Source organism: Salvelinus fontinalis, chromosome 14 (assembly GCF_029448725.1).
Source record: "Salvelinus fontinalis isolate EN_2023a chromosome 14, ASM2944872v1, whole genome shotgun sequence".
NCBI lineage: Eukaryota > Metazoa > Chordata > Actinopteri > Salmoniformes > Salmonidae > Salvelinus > Salvelinus fontinalis.
The window spans coordinates 28,310,224-28,330,486 of NC_074678.1; the positions used below are offsets into that span (position 1 = coordinate 28,310,224).

Below are 20,263 nucleotides of genomic sequence, written 5' to 3' on the forward strand. Positions count from 1 at the left end.
TTTCTGGGTTAGTTTAACATTTTAGCATTTGTGGAACAAATCCCATTCAAGCCATGGGACCAATAATATAATTTTTGCGCATCATGTTCAAATCATCTATCAGTGACTTTGTTGAGCTTCACAATACATTTTAGATACTTTTGGACATGATGTGTGAAAAATGCTAATATTTGTCCAATGACTTAAATGGGATTTGTGCCACAAATGCTAAAACTTTAACATGTGGAAAACGTGCCAGAGAAACCAGACCAAAGCATGGATTGCTGTCGTGCCTTGTCCATAAACTGCTGTGAACTATCCCTTTAACTTCTCAGACGCTATTGTTTTTGGGCAATTCCACTGTAACAGTGTGACACTGAGACTTTATAATGTATGTCAAACAAAAACCAATGATGGCAATGAACAGTGCAGATGCAAAGTTTGGTAACAGAATGACGGTTTGCCGTTTGTGCCGTCATTCTGTTACCAGACTTTGCATCTGCACTGTTCTTCAAGTAAATGTTTATGTAACATTTTCAATGGAAATTGTTAAGTAGTCCTTGTGCACAGATTTGTATGGTTTGTTTAACTTTGCAAATATTGTTTTTTGTTTAAAATGTCAAAGTAAGTCTTATCGCCCCCAAAAATGGCCAAACACCACCCACGGAAGAAATGGGTAAGAAGATGTTTGGTATAGAGGTCGATTTCAAGTTTTCATAACAATCGTAAATCGGTATTTTTGGACACCGATTTAAAAAAAAAAATAATAATAATAATAATAATAATAATAATATTTATAAAATATATTTTTTAGACCAGTTTATTTAATCTTTATTTAACTAGGCAAGTCAGTTAAGAACACTTTCTTATTTTCAATGACGGCCTAGGAACGGTGGGTTAACTGCCTCGTTCAGGGGCAGAACGACATATTTTTACCTTGTCAGCTCAGGGGATTCAATCTTGCAACCTTAAAGTTAACTAGTCCAACGCTCTAACCACCTGATTACATTGCACTCCACGAGGAGCCTGCCTGTTACGCGAATGCAGTAAGCCAAGGTAAGTTGCTAGCTAGCATTAAACTTATCTTATAAAAAACAATCAATCAATCATAATCACGAGTTAACTACACATGGTTGATGATATTACTACTTTATCTAGCGTGTCCTGCGTTGCATATAATCGATGCGGTGCGTATCGTTGCTCCAATGTGTACCTAACCATAAACATCAATGCCTTTCTTAAAATCAATACACAGAAGTATACATTTTTAAACCTGCATATTTAGCTAAAAGAAATCCAGGTTAGCAGGCAATATTAACCAGGTAATATTGTGTCACTTCTCTTGCGTTCATTGCACGCAGAGTCAGTGTATATGCAACAGTTTGGGCCGCCTAATTTGCCAGAATTATACGTAATTATGACATAACATTGAAGTTTGTGCAATGTAACAGGAATATTTAGACTTAGGGATGCCACCCGTTAGATAAAATACGGAACAGTTCCGTATTTCACTGAAAGAATAAACGTCTTGTTTTCGAGATGATAGTTTCCGGATTTGACCATATTAGTGACCTAAGGCTCGTATTTCTGTGTTATTATGTTATAATTAAGTCTATGATTTGATAGAGCAGTCTGACTGAATGATGGTAGGCACCAGCAGGCTCGTAAGCATTCATTCAAACAGCACTTTTGTGCGTTTTGCAAGCAGCTCTGCTGTTTGACTTCAAGCCTATCAACTCCTGAGATTAGGCTGGTGTAACCGATGTGAAATGGCTAGCTAGTTAGCGGGGTGCGCGCTAATAGCGTTTCAAACGTCACTCGCTCTGAGACTTGGAGTAGTTGTTCCCCTTGCTCTGCATGGGTAACGCTGCTTCGAGGGTGGCTGTTGTCGATGTGTTCCTGGTTCGAGCCCAGGTAGCGGCGAGGAGAGGGACGGAAGCTATACTGTTACACTGGCAATACTAAAGTGCCTATAAGAACATCCAATAGTCAAAGGTTAATGAAATACAAATGGTATAGAGAGAAATAGTCCTATATTTCCTATAATAACTACAACCTAAAACTTCTTACCTGGGAATATTGAAGACTCATGTTAAAAGGAACCACCAGCTTTCATATGTTCTCATGTTCTGAGCAAGGAACTTAAACGTTAGCTTTCTTACATTGCACATATTGCACTTTTACTTTCTTCTCCAACACTTTGTTTTTGCATTATTTAAACCAAATTGAACATGTTTCATTATTTGAGGCTAAATTGATTTTATTGATGTATTATATAAAATTCTGACATTAAAAGCTCTGACGAAGGCCGTGAGGCCGATACGTAAGCTTATTAAATATCGGTGATACTATCAAGAGCAGTGTGCGGTTTACTTTTTCCTTCATCTTGTTCAATTGTTGCCATGCACCTGCAAATAAGATTGCTCAGATGTGCGAGTGCCTTTTGAATTTTGTATTATATTAAGTTAAAATAAGTGTTCATTCAGTATTGTTGTAATTGTCATTAAAAATCGTCCGATTTAATCGCTATCGGCTTTTTTGGTCCTCCAATAATCGGTATCGGCGTTGAAAAATCATACTCGGTCGACCTCTAGTTTGGTACTATATTTATTGAATATTATCTGAATCCTAGATATTAAAATGGCCAATTTGGGTGCCATCAATTAGCTTAATTTCTCAGATCAAATTATATTTTAACACAATGTTTCATGAATGTTAATGTATCTGTTACTAACTACAGAAACTATTCCAGAACAATCTGGGTGTCAAAATCCTCTTCCTTGTGCTTTTTGAGTTGGAACGACCCAGGAAGTGTAATTAGGAAGGGATGATGCCTTTTCAGAAATGATATTTACTGTAACATTAGCTACTGACCACCACAGACTAACGCTGATGGTGCCAGTCACTTACTGTACTGTAGATGTATCACTTAAACTTTGGTGTAGCCAGTCATTCCTTAGTTGTATTGGGGCAATTCCACGGTAATGGAGTGAAAGTAGTCTTTGTGCATACAGTTGTATAGTTTGTATAACTTTGCAATCATTGGTTTTTGTTTGACATACATTTTATGCCAACTCTAGACTTTTCAATGCCTCTTTCATCCTCTCCCCTCTACCTGTCTTTAATTCACTCGTCTCCCTCTCTCCCTAACAGTGGGTAAATCCCACTCAGCAGCTACCCAGACATGCTTTAGAGTTTGTTGGCAGCTGTTAAGGAGTGATTGAGGCTCAAGCATGTTGTGTGGGCGTGGTGACACACCGACAGAGCCCCTCCCCACAGCTACTACACTCTTTACATACAGGCAGGGAAGAAGAAAGTAGTGACTTCCTGTAGGACCTAGTCCACAGATTAGTGTGATTGGAAAGTGAAGCGAGTTAATTTTGAGCGTGGAGGGGCAGAGTATGTATTTGAGGACCCTTCAACACAGCAGCAGTTTTGAGGAAGAGTGGGTTAGGCTGACAGGCCGGCCCTACACGGGGGTAGCGGATGTGGACGGGCCTAGACTCTCGGGTAGCTACAACTTAGCTCTTTCTGTTTATGTTGGTTGACTCCAGCTGCCTATTAATTGGACAGCTATTGATATTAAGCTAGCACTGGTAAAATGTAGCCTATTTCACAGTTGATTAGTGCAGATTGTTAAAGGAACAGAAACTGATTTTTGGGTGAAATAAAGAATTTAGGCAAAACATAAGTGGGCCATTGGAAAGGGATGCATGTTTAGGGTCCCTAAAAGGTAGGTACATGTTTTGTTAGGCATACCTGGGGCACTGTTTACTCATGTGGTTTATGTATTTTGAAGCTGAGATTTCAACAGATGTTTTTAGACAGCTTGACTTTCACTGAACCATTCACCAACCACTTTCTTTCTCTATCGCTCCCTTTCCCTCCCTCCAGAGGCCCTCCACCGGCCCTTCAGCCTGGACTCGGCAGCGTTGACGGAAGCGGTGCGCTGGAGCTCCAAGGAGAATTTGCTGGGTGCTGCCGAAAGCGACCCTAACCTCTTTGTTGCACTTTATGACTTTGTTGCCAGTGGCGACAACACGCTGAGCATTACGAAAGGTATGATTTTTAGATTTTTATCAATAGCTGCCGTCCCAATAGATAACCTGGTTTCATTTCCTCACCCTGCATCATCACAAACCACTCCTTATCTAAAGATGATTTGCTTCGGGGTATGGGGCCCCTACCTTCTGCGGGGGAGGTCAGTACTTCGGGAGATTTCATCCAAAATACGGTTCCATGATACCATCCAGTGAACTATATGTTTGTTTATTCCAATCCTTGTTCTACTTTCCCTTTTTATTTAATCCGTGTCCCTGTTTCTCCCAGCAGCAGTTTGCTGATCAAAGAGCTGTCTCCTGGGTAATGTGCTTAAAATCATAATATTTTGGAGAGTCAGACTTTTTAATTAACAGATATAAAAGCATTAGCTAAAGATGTAGAAATATCTTAATAAGCCGATGCCTGCCTTCACCAGTCGCCCCATGGCTGCTGCCTGAGATGAAGCTAATGTTTAGACTGTGAGTCACTGCATGCCCAAGGGAGAGGCAGGCAGGCTTGCCCTCCCACACCCTTGTTTGGCTCTAATGCACTTTTAATGTGGAATCCTTTCAACTGTAATACTAACAGGTGCATAAACCCAGCAGGGTTTATCCACCTGCTGGGTGATCACAGAGTGACTTAGCGGCGCTGCCGCCCTTAATCGCTGTCTCAGATCAATGCCATGCCTCAGACCAGTAATGTCCACCGCAGGCTGCCTGACATTGTGTTTCCACCCAAATCAAATCAAAGAGAGCCAGCTCCCTGGCTCCCCACAGTGTGTCAGAGTAAACTGTCTAGTGTGACTCGTTAGGCCAGTCCAATGTTTTTCTGCCTCCCCGGCTGTCCAGTGTCAATAAAGCCTGTAGCTATAGCCTCTGTGGCACCATAGGATATTGAGTCTGCAGCATGTTCAGCTCAGCCCATGATGTACAGGGAGAGCGAGTAGGAGGGTGAGAGAGAGAAGAGAGGGTAAGTTGCAGAAAGCTTGGCGGCGCTCCCTGTCCCCTCTCCAGGCCGTGTCTAGTCGCTGCCATAACAGCTTACTGTCATTGTCCTCTCACTGGGAGCAGCTTTGAAGGGCTGCAGGGAGCTGCCGGACAGCCAGGGCGTGTTTCAGCTCCACAGACACACCGCTCCTCTATAGTACTGTATTCTCTAACTCTATTTAAGAGGCACTCCCTCCCATCTCCACTGTTGACCTCATAGGATGCAAACAAAGCAGCAGTCCAAGTCACTACATGCGTAGCCCTACCTTTTAGGACTGTATTAAATGAAGCAACAATGGGGGATATTTAAACCCTATGAAGGAACCAAAAGCTTCAAGGGGTACTAATGTATTAAAGTGGCTCTAAATGTTTGAAGATGATGTCCTTTTACCTGACTGTCTCCGTGTCCCTCTCTGCCAAGGTGAGAAGCTGAGGGTGCTCGGCTACAACCAGAATGGGGAGTGGAGCGAGGTGCGCTCCAAGAACGGCCAGGGCTGGGTGCCAAGCAACTACATCACGCCCGTCAACAGCCTGGAGAAGCACAGCTGGTACCACGGGCCCGTTTCGCGCAGCGCAGCAGAGTACCTGCTCAGCAGCCTCATCAACGGCAGCTTCCTGGTCCGGGAGAGCGAGAGCAGCCCAGGACAGCTGTCCATCTCCCTGCGCTACGAGGGGCGTGTCTACCACTACCGCATCAACACCGCCTCAGATGGCAAGGTAGCTAGTTTCTGGGACCTACAGATGGGCTGTCTCTTCCTTTTCTTCACTTTTGTTGTGAAACTACTCTGCCCCTGCTAATGTTCCTGCTCTGTCTCTGTTGGCCATTTCTTGTTTCTCCCCACGGTGCTGACCCCTGTGTCCCCCTGTCTGTCTTTCTGTCCCAAGGTTTACGTCACAGCAGAGAGCCGCTTCAGCACCCTGGCCGAACTGGTCCACCACCACTCCACCGTGGCCGACGGCCTGGTCACCACGCTCCACTACCCGGCACCCAAGTGCAACAAGCCCACCGTCTACGGTGTGTCACCCATCCACGACAAGTGGGAGATGGAGCGCACCGACATCACCATGAAGCACAAACTGGGAGGGGGGCAGTACGGAGAGGTGTACGTGGGAGTCTGGAAGAAATACAACCTCACCGTTGCAGTCAAAACACTCAAGGTTGGTCTCTTCTATAAAGATTGGTGGTCGCATGTAAAATCTCCATCTTTTGTGTGTCTATTTTGTGAAATCCTCGATGGTATCATATAATATAAATGGGATGTGGTATTTAGTGATTGACGGTCACCACCTGCTGTTGAAATGTGGTATCAAATCATCAAATCAAGTTTATTTTATATAGCCCTTCATACATCAGCTAATATCTCAAAGTGCTGTACAGAAACCCAGCTTAAAACCCCAAACAGCAAGCAATGCAGGTGTAGAAGCACGTGGCTAGGAAAAACTCCCTAGAAAGGCTAAAACCTAGGAAGAAACCTAGAGAGGAACCAGGCTATGAGGGTGGCCAGTCCTCTTCTGGCTGTGCCGGGTGGAGATTATAACAGAACATGGCCAAGATGTTCAAATGTTCATAAATGACCAGCATGGTCAAATAATAATCAGGAGTAAATGTCAGTTGGCTTTTCATAGCCGATCATTAAGAGTATCTCTACCGCTCCTGCGGTCTCTAGAGAGTCTGAAAACAGCAGGTCTGGGACAGGTAGCACGTCCGGTGGACAGGTCAGGGTTCCATAGCCGCAGGCAGAACAGTTGAAACTGGAACAGCAGCAAGGCCAGGTGGACTGGGGACAACAAGGAGTCATCATGCCCGGTAGTCCTGACGCATGGTCCAAGGGCTCAGGTCCTCTGAGAGAGAGAAAGAAAGAGAGGAGAGAATTAGAAAGAGCATACTTAAATTCACACAGGACACCGGATAAGACAGGCGAAGTACTCCAGATATAACCAACTGACCCTAGCCCCCCGACACATAAACTACTGCAGCATAAATACTGGAGGCTGAGACAGGAGGGGTCAGAAGACACTGTGGCCCCATCCGATGATACCCCCGGACAGGGCCAAACAGGAAGGATATAACCCCACCCACTTTGCCAAAGCACAGCCCCCGCACCACTAGAGGGATATCTTCAACCACCAACTTACCATCCTGAGACAAGGCCGAGTATAGCCCACAAAGATCTCCACCACAGCACAAACCAAGGGGGGGGCGCCAACCCAGACAGGAAGATCACGTCAGTGACTCAACCCACTCAAGTGACGCACCCCTCCCAGGGACGGCATGAAAGAGCACCAGTAAGCCAGTGACTCAGCCCCTGTAATAGGGTTAGAGGCAGAGACTCCCAGTGGATGGGAACCGGCCAGGCAGAGACAGCAAGGGCGGTTCGTTGCTTCAGAGCCTTTCCGTTCACCTTCACACTCCTGGGCCAGACTACACTCAATCATATGACCTACTGAAGAGATAAGTCTTCAGTTAAGACTTAAAGGTTGATACCGAGTCTGCGTCTCTCACATGGGTAGGCAGACCATTCCATAAAAATGGAGATCTATAGGAGAAAGCCCTGCCTCCAGCTGTTTGCTTAGAAATTCTAGGGACAATTAGGAGGCCTGCGTCTTGTGACCGTAGTGTACGTGTAGGTATGTACGGCAGGACCAACTCGGAAAGATAGGTATGAGCAAGCCCATGTAACGCTTTATAGGTTAACAGTAAAACCTTGAAATCAGTCATTGCCTTAACAGGAAGCCAGTGTAGGGAAGCTAGCACTGGAGTAATATGATCAAATTTCTTGGTTCTAGTCAGGATTCTAGCAGCCATATTTAGCACGAACTGAAGTTTATTTAGTGCTTTATCCGGGTAGCCGGAAAGTAGAGCATTGCAGTAGTCTAACCTAGAAGTAACAAAAGCATGGATTCATTTTTCTGCATCATTTTTGGACAGAACATTTCTGATTTTTGCAATGTTACGTAGATGGAAAAAAGATGTCCTTGAAACAGTCTTGATATGTTCGTCAAAAGAGAGATCAGGGTCCAGAGTAACTCCGAGGTCCTTCACAGTTTTATTTGAGACGACTTTACAACCATCAAGATGAATTGTCAGATTTAACAGAAGATCTCTTTGTTTCTTGGGACCTAGAACAAGCATCTCTGTTTTGTCCGAGTTTAAAAGTAGAAAGTTTTCAGCCATCCACTTCCTTATGTCTGAAACACAAGCTTCTAGCGAGGGCAATTTTTGGGCTTCACCATGTTTCATTGAAATGTGCAGCTGTGTGTCATCCGCATAGCAGTGAAAGTTAACATTATGTTTTCGAATGACATCCCCAAGAGATAAAATATATAGTGAAAACAATAGTGGTCCTAAAACGGAACCTTGAGGAACACCGAAATGTACAGTTGATTTGTCAGAGGACAAACCATTCACAGAGACAAACTGATATCTTTCCGACAGATAAGATCTAAACCAGGCCAGAACTTGTCCGTGTAGACCAATTTGGATTTCCAGTCTCTCCAAAAGAATGTGGTGATCGATGTTATCAAAGGCAGCACTAAGGTCTAGTAGCACGAGGACAGATGCAGAGCCTTGGTCTGACGCCATTAAAAGGTCATTTACCACCTTCACAAGTGCAGTCTCAGTGCTATGATGGGGTCTAAAACCAGACTGAAGCATTTCGTATACATTGTTTGTCTTCAGGAAGGCAGTGAGTTGCTGCGCAACAGCTTTTTCTAACCTTTTTGAGAGGAATGGAAGATTCGATATAGGCCGATTAGCTTTTTATATTTTCTGGGTCAAGGTTTGGCTTTTTCAAGAGAGGCTTTATTACTGCCACTTTTAGTGAGTTTGGTACACATCCGGTGGATAGAGAGCCGTTTATTATGTTCAACATAGGAGGGCCAAGCACAGGAAGCAGCTCTTTCAGTAGTTTAGTTGGAATAGGGTCCAGTATGCAGCTTGAAGGTTTAGAGGCCATGATTATTTTCATCATTGTGTCAAGAGATATAGTACTAAAACACTTAAGTGTCTCTCTTGATCCTAGGTCCTGGCAGAGTTGTGCAGACTCAGGACAGCTAAGCTTTGGAGGAATACGCAGATTTAAAGAGGAGTCCGTAATTTGCTTTCTAATGATCATGATCTTTTCCTCAAAGAAGTTCATGAATTTATTACTGCTGAAGTGAAAGCCATCCTCACTTGGGGAATGCTGCTTTTTAGTTAGCTTTGCAACAGTATCAAAAATAAATTTTGGATTGTTCTTATTTTCCTCAATTAAGTTGGAAAGTAGAATGATCGAGCAGCAGTGAGGGCTCTTCGATACTGCACGGTACTGTCTTTCCAAGCTAGTCGGAAGACTTCCAGTTTGGTGTGGCGCCATTTCCGTTCCAATTTTCTGGAAGCTTGCTTCAGAGCTTGGGTATTTTCTGTATACCAGGGAGCTAGTTTCTTATGACAAATGTTTTTTTAGTTTTTAGGGGTGCAACTGCATCTAGGGTATTGTGCAAGATTAAATTGAGTTCCTCAGTTAGGTGGTTAAATGATTTTTGTCCTCTGACATCCTTGGGTAGGCAGAAGGAGTCTGGAAGGGCATCAGGGAATCTTTGTGTTGTCTGAGAATTTATAGCACGACTTTTGATGCTCCTTGGTTGGGGTCTGAGCAGATTATTTGTTGCGATTGCAAACGTAATAAAATGGTGGTCCGATAGTCCAGGATTATGAGGAAAAACATTAAGATCTACAACATTTATTCCATGGGACAAAACTAGGTCCAGAGTATGACTGTGGCAGTGAGTAGGTCCATAGGCATGTTGGACAAAACCCACTGAGTCAATGATGGATCCAAAAGCCTTTTGGAGTGGGTCTGTGGACTTTTCCATATGAATATTAAAATCACCAAAAATTTGAATATTATCTGCTATGACTACAAGGTCCGATAGGAATTCGGGGAAATCCATGAGGAACGCTGTATATGGCCCAGGAGGCCTGTAAACAGTAGCTATAAAAAGTGATTGAGTAGGCTGCATAGATTTCATGACTAGAAGCTCAAAAGACAAATGTCATTTTTTGGGGGGGTAAATTGAAATTCGCTATCGTAAATGTTAGCAACACTTCCGCCTTTGCGGGATGCACGGGGGATATGGTCACTAGTGTAACCAGGAGGTGAGGCCTCATTTAACACAGTAAATTCATCAGGCTTAAGCCATGTTTCAGTCAGGCCAATCACATCAAGATTATGATCAGTGATTAGTTCATTGACAATAACTGCCTTTGAAGTGAGGGATCTAACATTAAGTAGCCCTATTTTGAGATGTGAGGTATCACGATCTCTTTCAATAATGGCAGGAATGGAGGAGGTCTTTATCCTAGTGAGATTGCTAAGGCGAACACCGCCATGTTTAGTTTTGCCCAACCTAGGTCGAGGCACAGACAGTCTCAATGGGGATAGCTGAGCTGACTACACTGACTATGCTAGTGGCAGACTCCACTAAGCTGGCAGGTTGGCTAACAGCCTGCTGCCTGGCCTGCACCCTATTTCATTGTGGAGCTAGAGGAGTTAGAGCGCTATCTATGTTGGTAGATAAGATGAGAGCACCCCTCCAGCTAGGATGGAGTTCGTCACTCCTCAGCAGGCCAGGCTTGGTCCTGTTTGTGGGTGAGTCCCAGAAAGAGGGCCAATTATCTACAAATTCTATCTTTTGGGAGGGGCAGAAAACACTTTTCAACCAGCGATTGAGTTGTGAGACTCTGCTGTAGAGCTCGTCACTCCCCCTAACTGGGAGGCGCCAGAGACAATTACTCGATGCCGACATCTTTCTAGCTGATTTACACGCTGAAGCTATGTTGCGCTTGGTGACCTCAAGACTGTTTCATCCTAACATTGTTGGTGTCGATGTGGATAACAATATCTCTATACTCTCTACACTCTCTACACTCGCCAGTTTTAGCTCTAGCCAGCACCATCTTCAGATTAGACTTAACGTCGGTAGCCCTGCCCCCTGGTAAACAGTGTATGATCGCTGGGTGATTCGTTTTAAGTCTAATATTACATCAACATGAAACTCAATGGGGGCAACGACTACTGTTGGAGATATGTTTATTCACAGTTTAACTTGTTTTGCTCACCTTGGTATCCTGATACTAAGATATTGAATAAATCCAGTGAATATTGACCTTTCTGATTGTTTGTATTCCAGGAGGACACTATGGAGGTGGAGGAGTTCCTGAAAGAGGCAGCAGTCATGAAGGAGGTGAAACATCCCAACCTGGTGCAGCTGCTAGGTCAGTGCTGCTCCACTTACTAACAGCACATGGGATTTCTACCGGCTGTTTCTATACTCGAGGTGTAGTTACGTCTGACCTCTGTTGGCTTGCCTCTGTCCAGGTGTGTGTACGTTGGAGCCTCCCTTCTACATCGTGACAGAGTACATGCCCCATGGCAACCTGTTAGACTACCTGAGGGAGTGTGACCGGGAGGAGGTGAACGCTGTGGTGCTGCTCTACATGGCCACGCAGATCTCCTCCGCCATGGAGTACCTGGAGAAGAAGAACTTCATCCACCGGGACCTGGCGGCCAGGAACTGTCTGGTGGGGGAGAACAGCGTGGTGAAGGTGGCTGACTTTGGGCTGAGCAGGCTGATGACAGGGGACACGTACACGGCCCACGCCGGAGCCAAGTTCCCCATCAAGTGGACCGCCCCCGAGAGTCTGGCCTACAACACCTTTTCTATCAAGTCTGACGTGTGGGGTGAGTCAGAACCAGATTTTCAGTCATCACGTGTACTAAATCAGTAAACATTAGTGTAAGCGTGTTTCTCATCCTATGATGGTCTCTCGTCCTTCAGCTTTCGGTGTGCTGCTGTGGGAGATAGCGACGTACGGTATGTCTCCGTACCCAGGGATCGACTTGTCTCAGGTATACGACCTGCTGGAGAAGGGCTACCGCATGGAGCAGCCAGAGGGCTGTCCGCCCAAGGTCCACGAGCTGATGAGAGCCTGTGAGTATGGGCACCACACTCAGTACATACACACACAGTCCCTCGCACTATCATTCATTCACATATGTCCTGCATAGAAGCTCTATAACCTAAATTGTCAATGGAGTAAGAAATAACATTAACTTTGTTTTGGTGTGATATCAGGCTGGCAATGGAGCCCGTTGGACCGACCCTTGTTTGCTGAGACCCACCAGGCTTTTGAGACAATGTTCCATGATTCCAGCATCTCAGAAGGTACTTGTACGACACAGTCCCCTCATGGCTTAAACACGGTCAGATACACTTCCCTCTCTTGTAGGCATTTCGTTCTGCTACCTGACTATTCAAGCCTGTCAGTTTTGGCACTAAAGCGGATGCTTTTGTGGACATTAGAGAGATAATGGCCATTAATGATGCGTAAACATCTCTGTAGGGCATTTTCAGAGTGGTACAGCATGCCTGGTGCCTCAGGGAGAGACGGAGGATGATATTTGAGTGAGGATGAGGAAAGGGCAGACTGAGGTGAGGGGAGTACAGGGAGGACGAAGGGCTTTCAGAGAACCATTATAAACTCAGTTATTCCAGTTAATGCAGTACTACTATTTCTAGCAAGGGATTCAGTGTGTTTAACGGTCTAATGTAAATGTCCACTTACTTAAGCATTCCTTTCCTGTGGCTCCCTCTCTGTAGAGGTAGCAGAGGAGCTGTGTAAGACTGCCTCCTCTGGCCACGGCCCGTCACCACACTCCTTCAGCCGCGACATGCCCCTGCTGCCCTCCAAGTCGCGCACGCTCAAGAAGCATACGGAGAACAAGGAGAACATCGAGGGGGGTCTGGATTGCAGGCAGGAGACACACACAGCCAGCACCCACAGCCCCTCAGGTACCTGCCTGCCTTGCCAGCCGCCACGCCTGTAGACTGAGGACAAGGGCTGCTGTCACAGGAACACCTCACCCAATAGTCACCACAGGTGGTGGTGTCATTACACAATCACAACAGAGAAAGGGTTTGGATTAAAGGCATTCTCAATCCTCTCTCTATCTTCCTCCCTTACCTGATTAGACAAGGCTGGGTAAATAGGTTTGTTTGTATGCGTCTGTGTTCATGTCTGTCATCTTTTTTATTAACATGACGATTGAGGATGTTGAATTCTAATCCTCAGAATGACTGCATATGTACCAATACCTCAATTAAAAGCAGATCATATTTTGTAGGGTTTTTGCCATGTTGTCATTCATGTTTTCTTGTGCAAAAACCAGAGGCGATTTATGTTTCTGTCAACCCTTATACGCTCACTCATTTCTCACACCATTTAATCCTTTCCATGATACCTCTCCACTATGATTGATCACACTATAGCAAACACAGCATAACAAGATAAGTCAGGGATGATGAAGCCAGAGTGGTGGTGACTAAAGGGGGGTGGCTTCCTACCGTCCTGACTCCGGCTGGTGCCTTGCTCACTCTGGCGCTCATCTATTACACATATAGAACCGCTTCGCATCCCTAGTACATGGTGTCACCACAAAGTTATTGAAACAGGAATGGCTCTGGAGAGGGAGGATATGGCTGTAGTCAAAGCAAATTGGCAGCCAGCCTGTGAGATTCACTGGTTTTGGGCTATTCCAGATTGATGTTGAATAAATGGTGTAATGAGTGTTGATAAGATAGCACAGCCCTGGTGCCTGTTTGACTCCCAGTCCTCTGTTCTCTGCAGGTCTGGTACCTGTTTAGCTCTCTGTTCTCTGCAGGTCTGGTACCTGTTTAGTTCTCTGTTCTCTGCAGGTCTGGTACCTGTTTAGCTCTCTGCAGGTCTGGTACCTGTTTAGCTCTCTGTTCTCTGCAGGTCTGGTACCTGTTTAGCTCTCTGTTCTCTGCAGGTCTGGTATCTGTTTAGCTCTCTCTTCTCTGCAGGTCTGGTACCTGTTTAGCTCTCAGTTCTCTGCAGGTCTGGTACCTGTTTAGCTCTCTCTTCTCTGCAGGTCTGGTACCTGTTTAGCTCTCTGTTCTCTGCAGGTCTGGTACCTGTTTAGCGCTCTGTTCTCTGCAGGTCTGGTACCTGTTTAACTCCCTGTCCTCTGTTTTCTGCAGGTCTGGCAGCCACTCTGCTGCCAGGGGATGGCCGGTCAGGCAGCTCTCCTGCTCTGCCTCGGAAACAGAGGGACAAATCCCCCAGCAGCCTCTTGGAGGACTCCCAGGAGACCACGTTCACACGGGACCGCAAGGCTGGCTTCTTCAGTTCCTTCATGAAGAAGAAGTCTTCCTCCAACTCTACCTCCCCCCAGCTGCAGCAGAGCCTGCCTATGCCGCCCAAGAGGAGCAGCTCGTTCAGGGAGATGGAGACCCAGCCTCACAAGAAGTATGAGCCCACGACTGGCTTTAGTGCCCCTCCTCCCCCCCTTCCCCAGGTAGATGGCCTGGGCTTTTCACCGTCCCACGGAGAGGGGAACCACATCCAGTCACGCTGCTGTGGAGCCACTTTTGGACAAAAGGCCTCTGCCAACCACACCTCTGGGGCTCCACCCTCACAGGTGGGCAGTAGTAGCAGCAGCTGGGCAGGCCTGGCAGGCTTCTTCACCCCCCGCCTCATCAAAAAGACCTTAGGGCTACGGACTGGCAAGTCCACTGGGACCGAGGAGGAGGGTGGGGGAACCAAGCCCTTCCCCAGGTCCAATTCCACCACCTCCATGTCTGCAGGGCTGCCTGACCTGGAGAGGATGGCTCTGACTTTACCCAGGAACCGCAGTAAGCCTCCTCTAGAGCGCACTGCCTCCACCACCTCGCAGCCTGAGAACGGGGCAGCACACACCTCTGAGACCCTTCTCCGTAAGATGGATGAGGGCACGGCTCAGATCAGGGACCGGCCTAAAGCCAAGCTGCTTCCCCGAGTGGTGGGGGGGAGCTCTGGAGTGGTGAGAGCTCCTGGCGTTGGGAGTGAGGCAGATTCATATTGTCCCTCGGGGACCCTACGGGGTAGGGAGGTTCAGGAGGCAGGAGGACAGGACCGTCAGGGATGGTCGTCCCCCTCCAAAACAATGGGATCAGGCCTGTCAGCGGCTCCACACAACCACAAGGTTCCAGTGCTAATCTCGCCCACACTTAAGCATGGCTCGGCCGATGTGCACCTGGTGGGGATGGACTCTCAGGGGAACCGCTTCAAACTACTATCAGAGCATCAGGCGGACCGGGACCGACCGCGGCTGGTCAAGCCTAAATGTGCACCACCTCCCCCTCCCACTCTGCGCCTTTTTGGACACTCCTACAGCGGGGACGGAGAGGAGCAGGTCGGGGTGGCTGTGGAGGTCAATGGTGATGGAGTGAAAAGGCTGGGACGAGTAAGGGAAGTTGGAACAGGGAGACCGTCAGTGCCGCCACCGCAAGTGCCTCCACCTCCTTCAGCCTCCTCTTCCTCTGCCAACAACACTTCCCCTACTAAGATGGCTAACGGTGCCACCAGCACTGGCTCATCCACAGTCCCCTCTTGTGGCTCTAAGCTTCTGCGTCGGACTCGGCAGCACTCAGAGAGGGTTCAACCGGAGAATATCAGTAAGGAGGCTCTGCTGGAGTGTGCTGAGTGCCTGAGAGGTGCCCTCCACAGCAGCCCTGAGCCCTCCTCCAGCAGCCAGGTCCTAGACGCTGCCCACCAGCTGCTAGACTACTGCTCAGGCTATGTGGACTGCATCCCACAGATGCGGAACAAGTTCGCCTTCCGGGAGGCCGTGGGCAAATTAGAGCTCAATTTGCAGGAGCTGCGGGCATCGTCCTCCTCTGGAAGCGGAGGAGCATTCAGTGGCCCAGGGGCTAGCCCTGCTCTGGACAACTTGCACACCTGCATCAAGGAAATTAGTGATGTGGTTCAGAGGTAGCCACCGGACCCTTTCAAACATTTCCTTTTGTATTCCCTTTGTTGGTTCTATTAACATTTTGGGGACAGAGAACAATCTCAGAAGTACCTCAAATCACTACAAATTGTTTCTCTTATTGTTTACAGTTGACTCTTCCTCAAAAATGCCAGTGGAGAACACTGTTCTATTCTTTGAACATAAACATTGTTGATACCAAACTAGAAAAGTAATTGTTTTGCCCCAAATTTAAACTTTTCCACCAGGTTTTAAGGCCTTTCTTTTAACTGGATGTGGAGTATATCAGCAACATTTTCAGTCCGAGTTGATAAAGAACAAAGTCAGTTTGAGTATCTGTCATTTAGTAACTCAGCCAAGAAACAAAGTGAAGGATAATTCATTCATTCTCCTGGCAACAATGAAAAGAGTCCCTGTGACAGGATGTCACTGTTCAAAACTATTGTCACCTGGGACATCGATGAGTGTTCCACTTAATCAGGTCTACTTTCTCTGCCATTTGGTTTGATTATTTCAGTAAAATTTCCATTCAATGTCACATTTGAATAGAAAATGTATGCATTTCAATTTTGATGTCCAAATTCCCTTGCACATGACCTAGCTATATGTTTGGAGCCTATGAGAAGAGCGAAGAGAGTGCAGGGTAGCACATGAGCAGGTGGTTTGGAACAGTGTTTCTAAGTGTCCTTGGACAGTGCTGAATTCCCTGTGGCCCTTTCCCTCAGTGCCTATATTTTCTTAAATGATTGAAAATCTGCAAATACAACTACTCCTTGACAAAATACTGATCTCATCACAAACTACAGTATGTCTCTAGCACATCAGTGATTTATTTGTTCAATATTTGGTTTTAACTTTGGAATGGCTTTATGTATGAACTTGAATTTTAAATTATTGTTTTTTTTATTAAAAGCACAGACCTATTTTAAAAATGTTATGTAAATATTTGCTTAATTTAATATCCAGGAAAAAGTGAGGTCACATTTGCTTGGATACGTGTTTGACTCAAAGAAACCGTAGTAGGAAGTTTATCACAGGACTGAGGCCCACCCCTCCCTCCACAACCCCATCTGAACATCTGCAAAATGAATGTATTATGTATTGTTATCTTCCTTTTTTGAGAAGATGCCATGTTTAATTGTTCTCTGGTCATCATTTCAATACCAACATCAGTCAATGCTTATGGTCAATTTACAAAACTGAATCTTAAAGCACGTTTTCTGTTTTGATATCCCTTAGTAGATGTCATCTCTACACAAACATTTCCATATCAGGTTGCTGGATGTAATTTCATCCTGTTTGTTCTATTATGCACAAATAACAAGTCTCACCCGTGCCTGCCATCATTTCTCAATATTTTGGCTAATGAATCAAGCAATCAAAACAAAAAAAGCTTGCTTATAACAGAGTGCTCCTCAACTGTTTGAAAATGCCCCTAATCCCAATTTGAGAGTTTGGAACCCTAAGTGTATCAAAAGGGGATCATCGCGCTCTCCCAGAAGCTTGGCTGGTGTGTAAAACCCACAAATTCAGGCAAACAAAAGGTGTAATGGGTCCGCACTTCATTTTCCCAGCCCTTGACTCTTCCCTGCATCAGACACAGCACACAGACGCCTCGGCCCTGCAGCCCTCCTCAGTGTGCAAGACCCATTACAGCTTCTGTTTGTGGGAACCCTAAGTGTACACTGGATAAAGCCTATGATGTAGTAGACATTGATTGGTATATTGCATTTCGTCTTAGTATAAACTCTAGTAGTGCCCAATATATTTTCACATTTCATTCCATTGTGGTACACTACCTATCTAATCCAGCAGATGAGCTTCAGTGTGCCTCTGGTCATTCAAAGGTCATCTTGACTAATAGCATGAAATAGTTTATTTTCACTGGGAGGTTCACTTATTATTATAATATATTATTTTTTTTGACACTGGATACAGCAATGTTTCTCCTATGGTTCTTGGTGCCTTTTGTGAAAGATTTTATGTATAGTGCACTACTCAGTCAAGAAACGGATATACAGCGATGTGTAATTGTAAATATCTTGTGCTTTTGTTTTCAGATGACAGATTTTGCAATGATATTGTGGCTAAGTATAAATATCACTACAACGTGCATTTCTATTACTGGGAGTAAACATTTTGTTTTTTAATTTAAAACTCACATTTAATAGTATATTACTGTGAAGTTCTCCCCATCAGTGTTAAACTTGATATAAATAAAATGTTGGAACAATTCTAAGGTCCTTTATTTTTTTTGGATTTGTCAAAATTTTAACGATTTATCCAGAGAGCAAGTATTCTTTTGATTAATAGCATACATGTCATTGACCTGTTGGATCAGAGACTGATAATGACCGATGCATTTACTACTCTTCAGGTCAGTATTGAAATTACTTTACTGTAAATAGAATACAATTGGTGGGAGGAATACACTGCTCAAAAAAATAAAGGCAACACTTAAACAACACAATGTAACTCCAAGTCAATCACACTTCTGTGAAATCAAACTGTCCACTTAGGAAGTAACACTGATTGACAAATTTCACATGCTGTTGTGCAAATGGAATAGACAAAAGGTGGAAATTATAGGCAATTAGCAAGACACCCCCAATAAAGGAGTGGTTCTGCAGGTGGTGACCACAGACCACTTCTCAGTTCCTATGCTTCCTGGCTGATGTTTTGGTCACTTTTGAATGCTGGCGGTGCTTTCACTCTAGTGGTAGCATGAGACGGAGTCTACAACCCACACAAGTGGCTCAGGTAGTGCAGCTCATCCAGGATGGCACATCAATGCGAGCTGTGGCAAGAAGGTTTGCTGTGTCTGTCAGCGTAGTGTCCAGAGCATGGAGGCGCTACCAGGAGACAGGCCAGTACATCAGGAGACGTGGAGGAGGCCGTAGGAGGGCAACAACCCAGCAGCAGGACCGCTACCTCCGCCTTTGTGCAAGGAGGTGCACTGCCAGCGCCCTGCAAAATGACCTCCAGCAGGCCACAAATGTGCATGTGTCTGCTCAAACGGTCAGAAACAGACTCCGTGAGGGTGGTATGAGGTCCCGACGTCCACAGGTGGGTGCTTACAGCCCAACACCGTGCAGGACGTTTGGCATTTGCCAGAGAACACCAAAATTGGCAAATTCGCCACTGGCGCCCTGTGCTCTTCACAGATGAAAACAGGTTCACACTGAGCACATGTGACAGACGTGACAGAGTCTGGAGACGCCGTGGAGAACGTTCTGCTGCCTGCAACATCCTCCAGCATGACCGGTTTGGCGGTGGGTCAGTCATGGTGTGGGGTGGCATTTCTTTGGGGGGCCGCACAGCCCTCCATGTGCTCGCCATAGGTAGCCTGACTGCCATTAGGTACCGAGATGAGATCCTCAGACCCCTTGTGAGACCATATGCTGGTGCGGTTGGCCCTGGGTTCCTCCTAATGCAAGACAATGCTAGACCTCATGTGGCTGGAGTGTGTCAGCAGTTCCTGCAAGAGGAAGGCATTGATGCTATGGACTGGCCCGCCCGTTCCCCAGACCTGAATCCAATTGAGCACATCTGGGACATCATGTCTCGCTCCATCCACCAACGCCACGTTGCACCACAGACTGTCCAGGAGTTGGCGGATGCTTTAGTCCAGGTCTGGGAGGAGATCCCTCAGGAGACCATCCGCCACCTCATCAGGAGCATGCCCAGGCATTGTAGGGAGGTCATACAGGCAAGTGGAGGCCACACACACTACTGAGCCTCATTTTGACTTGTTTTAAGGACATTACATCAACGTTGGATCAGCCTGTAGTGTGGTTTTCCACTTTAATTTTGAGTGGGACTCCAAATCCAGACCTCCATGGGTTGTTAAATTTGATTTCCATTGATAATTTTTGTGTGATTTTGTTGTCAGCACATTCAACTATGTAAAGAAAAAAGTATTTAATAAGAATATTTCATTCATTCAGATATTGGATTTGTTATTTTTGTGTTCCCTTTATTTTTTTGAGCAGTGTATAATGATAGCCCAGGGGCAGTTAGGGGTTGGATCATTTTCTGGCATGTGATTCAAATCCTTCTCAATTTAGGGCACATCCTGAGCACTGGATCGCATCTGCACCTGGAACTACGATCTAAAATTTCCTTTTGAAGAATAAATTGTTCTGAAAGAATTCTGTGCAGCCCTCTGATGAATTTTGAAATTTGGATGTGGCCCTCGGTCTCAGGATGAAAGAATGATTGTCTTCCCCTGATCTATGGTATAGGCCTATAAGAAGCTACCTGGGTGGTGGTCACCAGGGATGTAATGCTGCTGTAGTGAGGGGGGAGCGGTGCTCCCTCCCTTATTTCAATTTGAGTATACACAGTTGGTTGTAATATTTCTGGATACTAAATAAATTATTTAATTACTGAATTTTCATGAAAATTATAGAATGACAATTAAAATATAGCTACAAGCAGTAATTC

General features: G+C 45.6%; 1 protein-coding gene across 6 annotated transcripts in view; it reads left to right on the plus strand.

Annotated features, from left to right (window-relative positions):
* LOC129810564 (tyrosine-protein kinase ABL2-like) overlaps window positions 1-18,056 on the plus strand; it is a 43,356-nt gene extending 25,300 nt beyond the window's left edge. For 4 of the 6 annotated variants that reach the window (XM_055861194.1, XM_055861195.1, XM_055861196.1 and 1 more), the window contains 9 exons: window positions 3,874-4,038; window positions 5,428-5,723; window positions 5,892-6,164; window positions 11,178-11,262; window positions 11,366-11,728; window positions 11,826-11,978; window positions 12,123-12,212; window positions 12,648-12,839; window positions 14,049-18,056. In XM_055861194.1, coding sequence (XP_055717169.1) covers window positions 3,874-4,038; window positions 5,428-5,723; window positions 5,892-6,164; window positions 11,178-11,262; window positions 11,366-11,728; window positions 11,826-11,978; window positions 12,123-12,212; window positions 12,648-12,839; window positions 14,049-15,823 — 3,392 coding nt within the window. In that variant the 3' untranslated portion in view covers window positions 15,824-18,056. Of the gene's footprint in view, window positions 1-1,152; window positions 3,490-3,873; window positions 4,039-5,427; window positions 5,724-5,891; window positions 6,165-11,177; window positions 11,263-11,365; window positions 11,729-11,825; window positions 11,979-12,122; window positions 12,213-12,390; window positions 12,627-12,647; window positions 12,840-14,048 lie in introns of those variants that run through there. The other 2 variants (XM_055861199.1, XM_055861198.1) reach the window with 2 other exon arrangements.
* The last annotated feature ends 2,207 nt before the right edge of the window (window positions 18,057-20,263 follow it).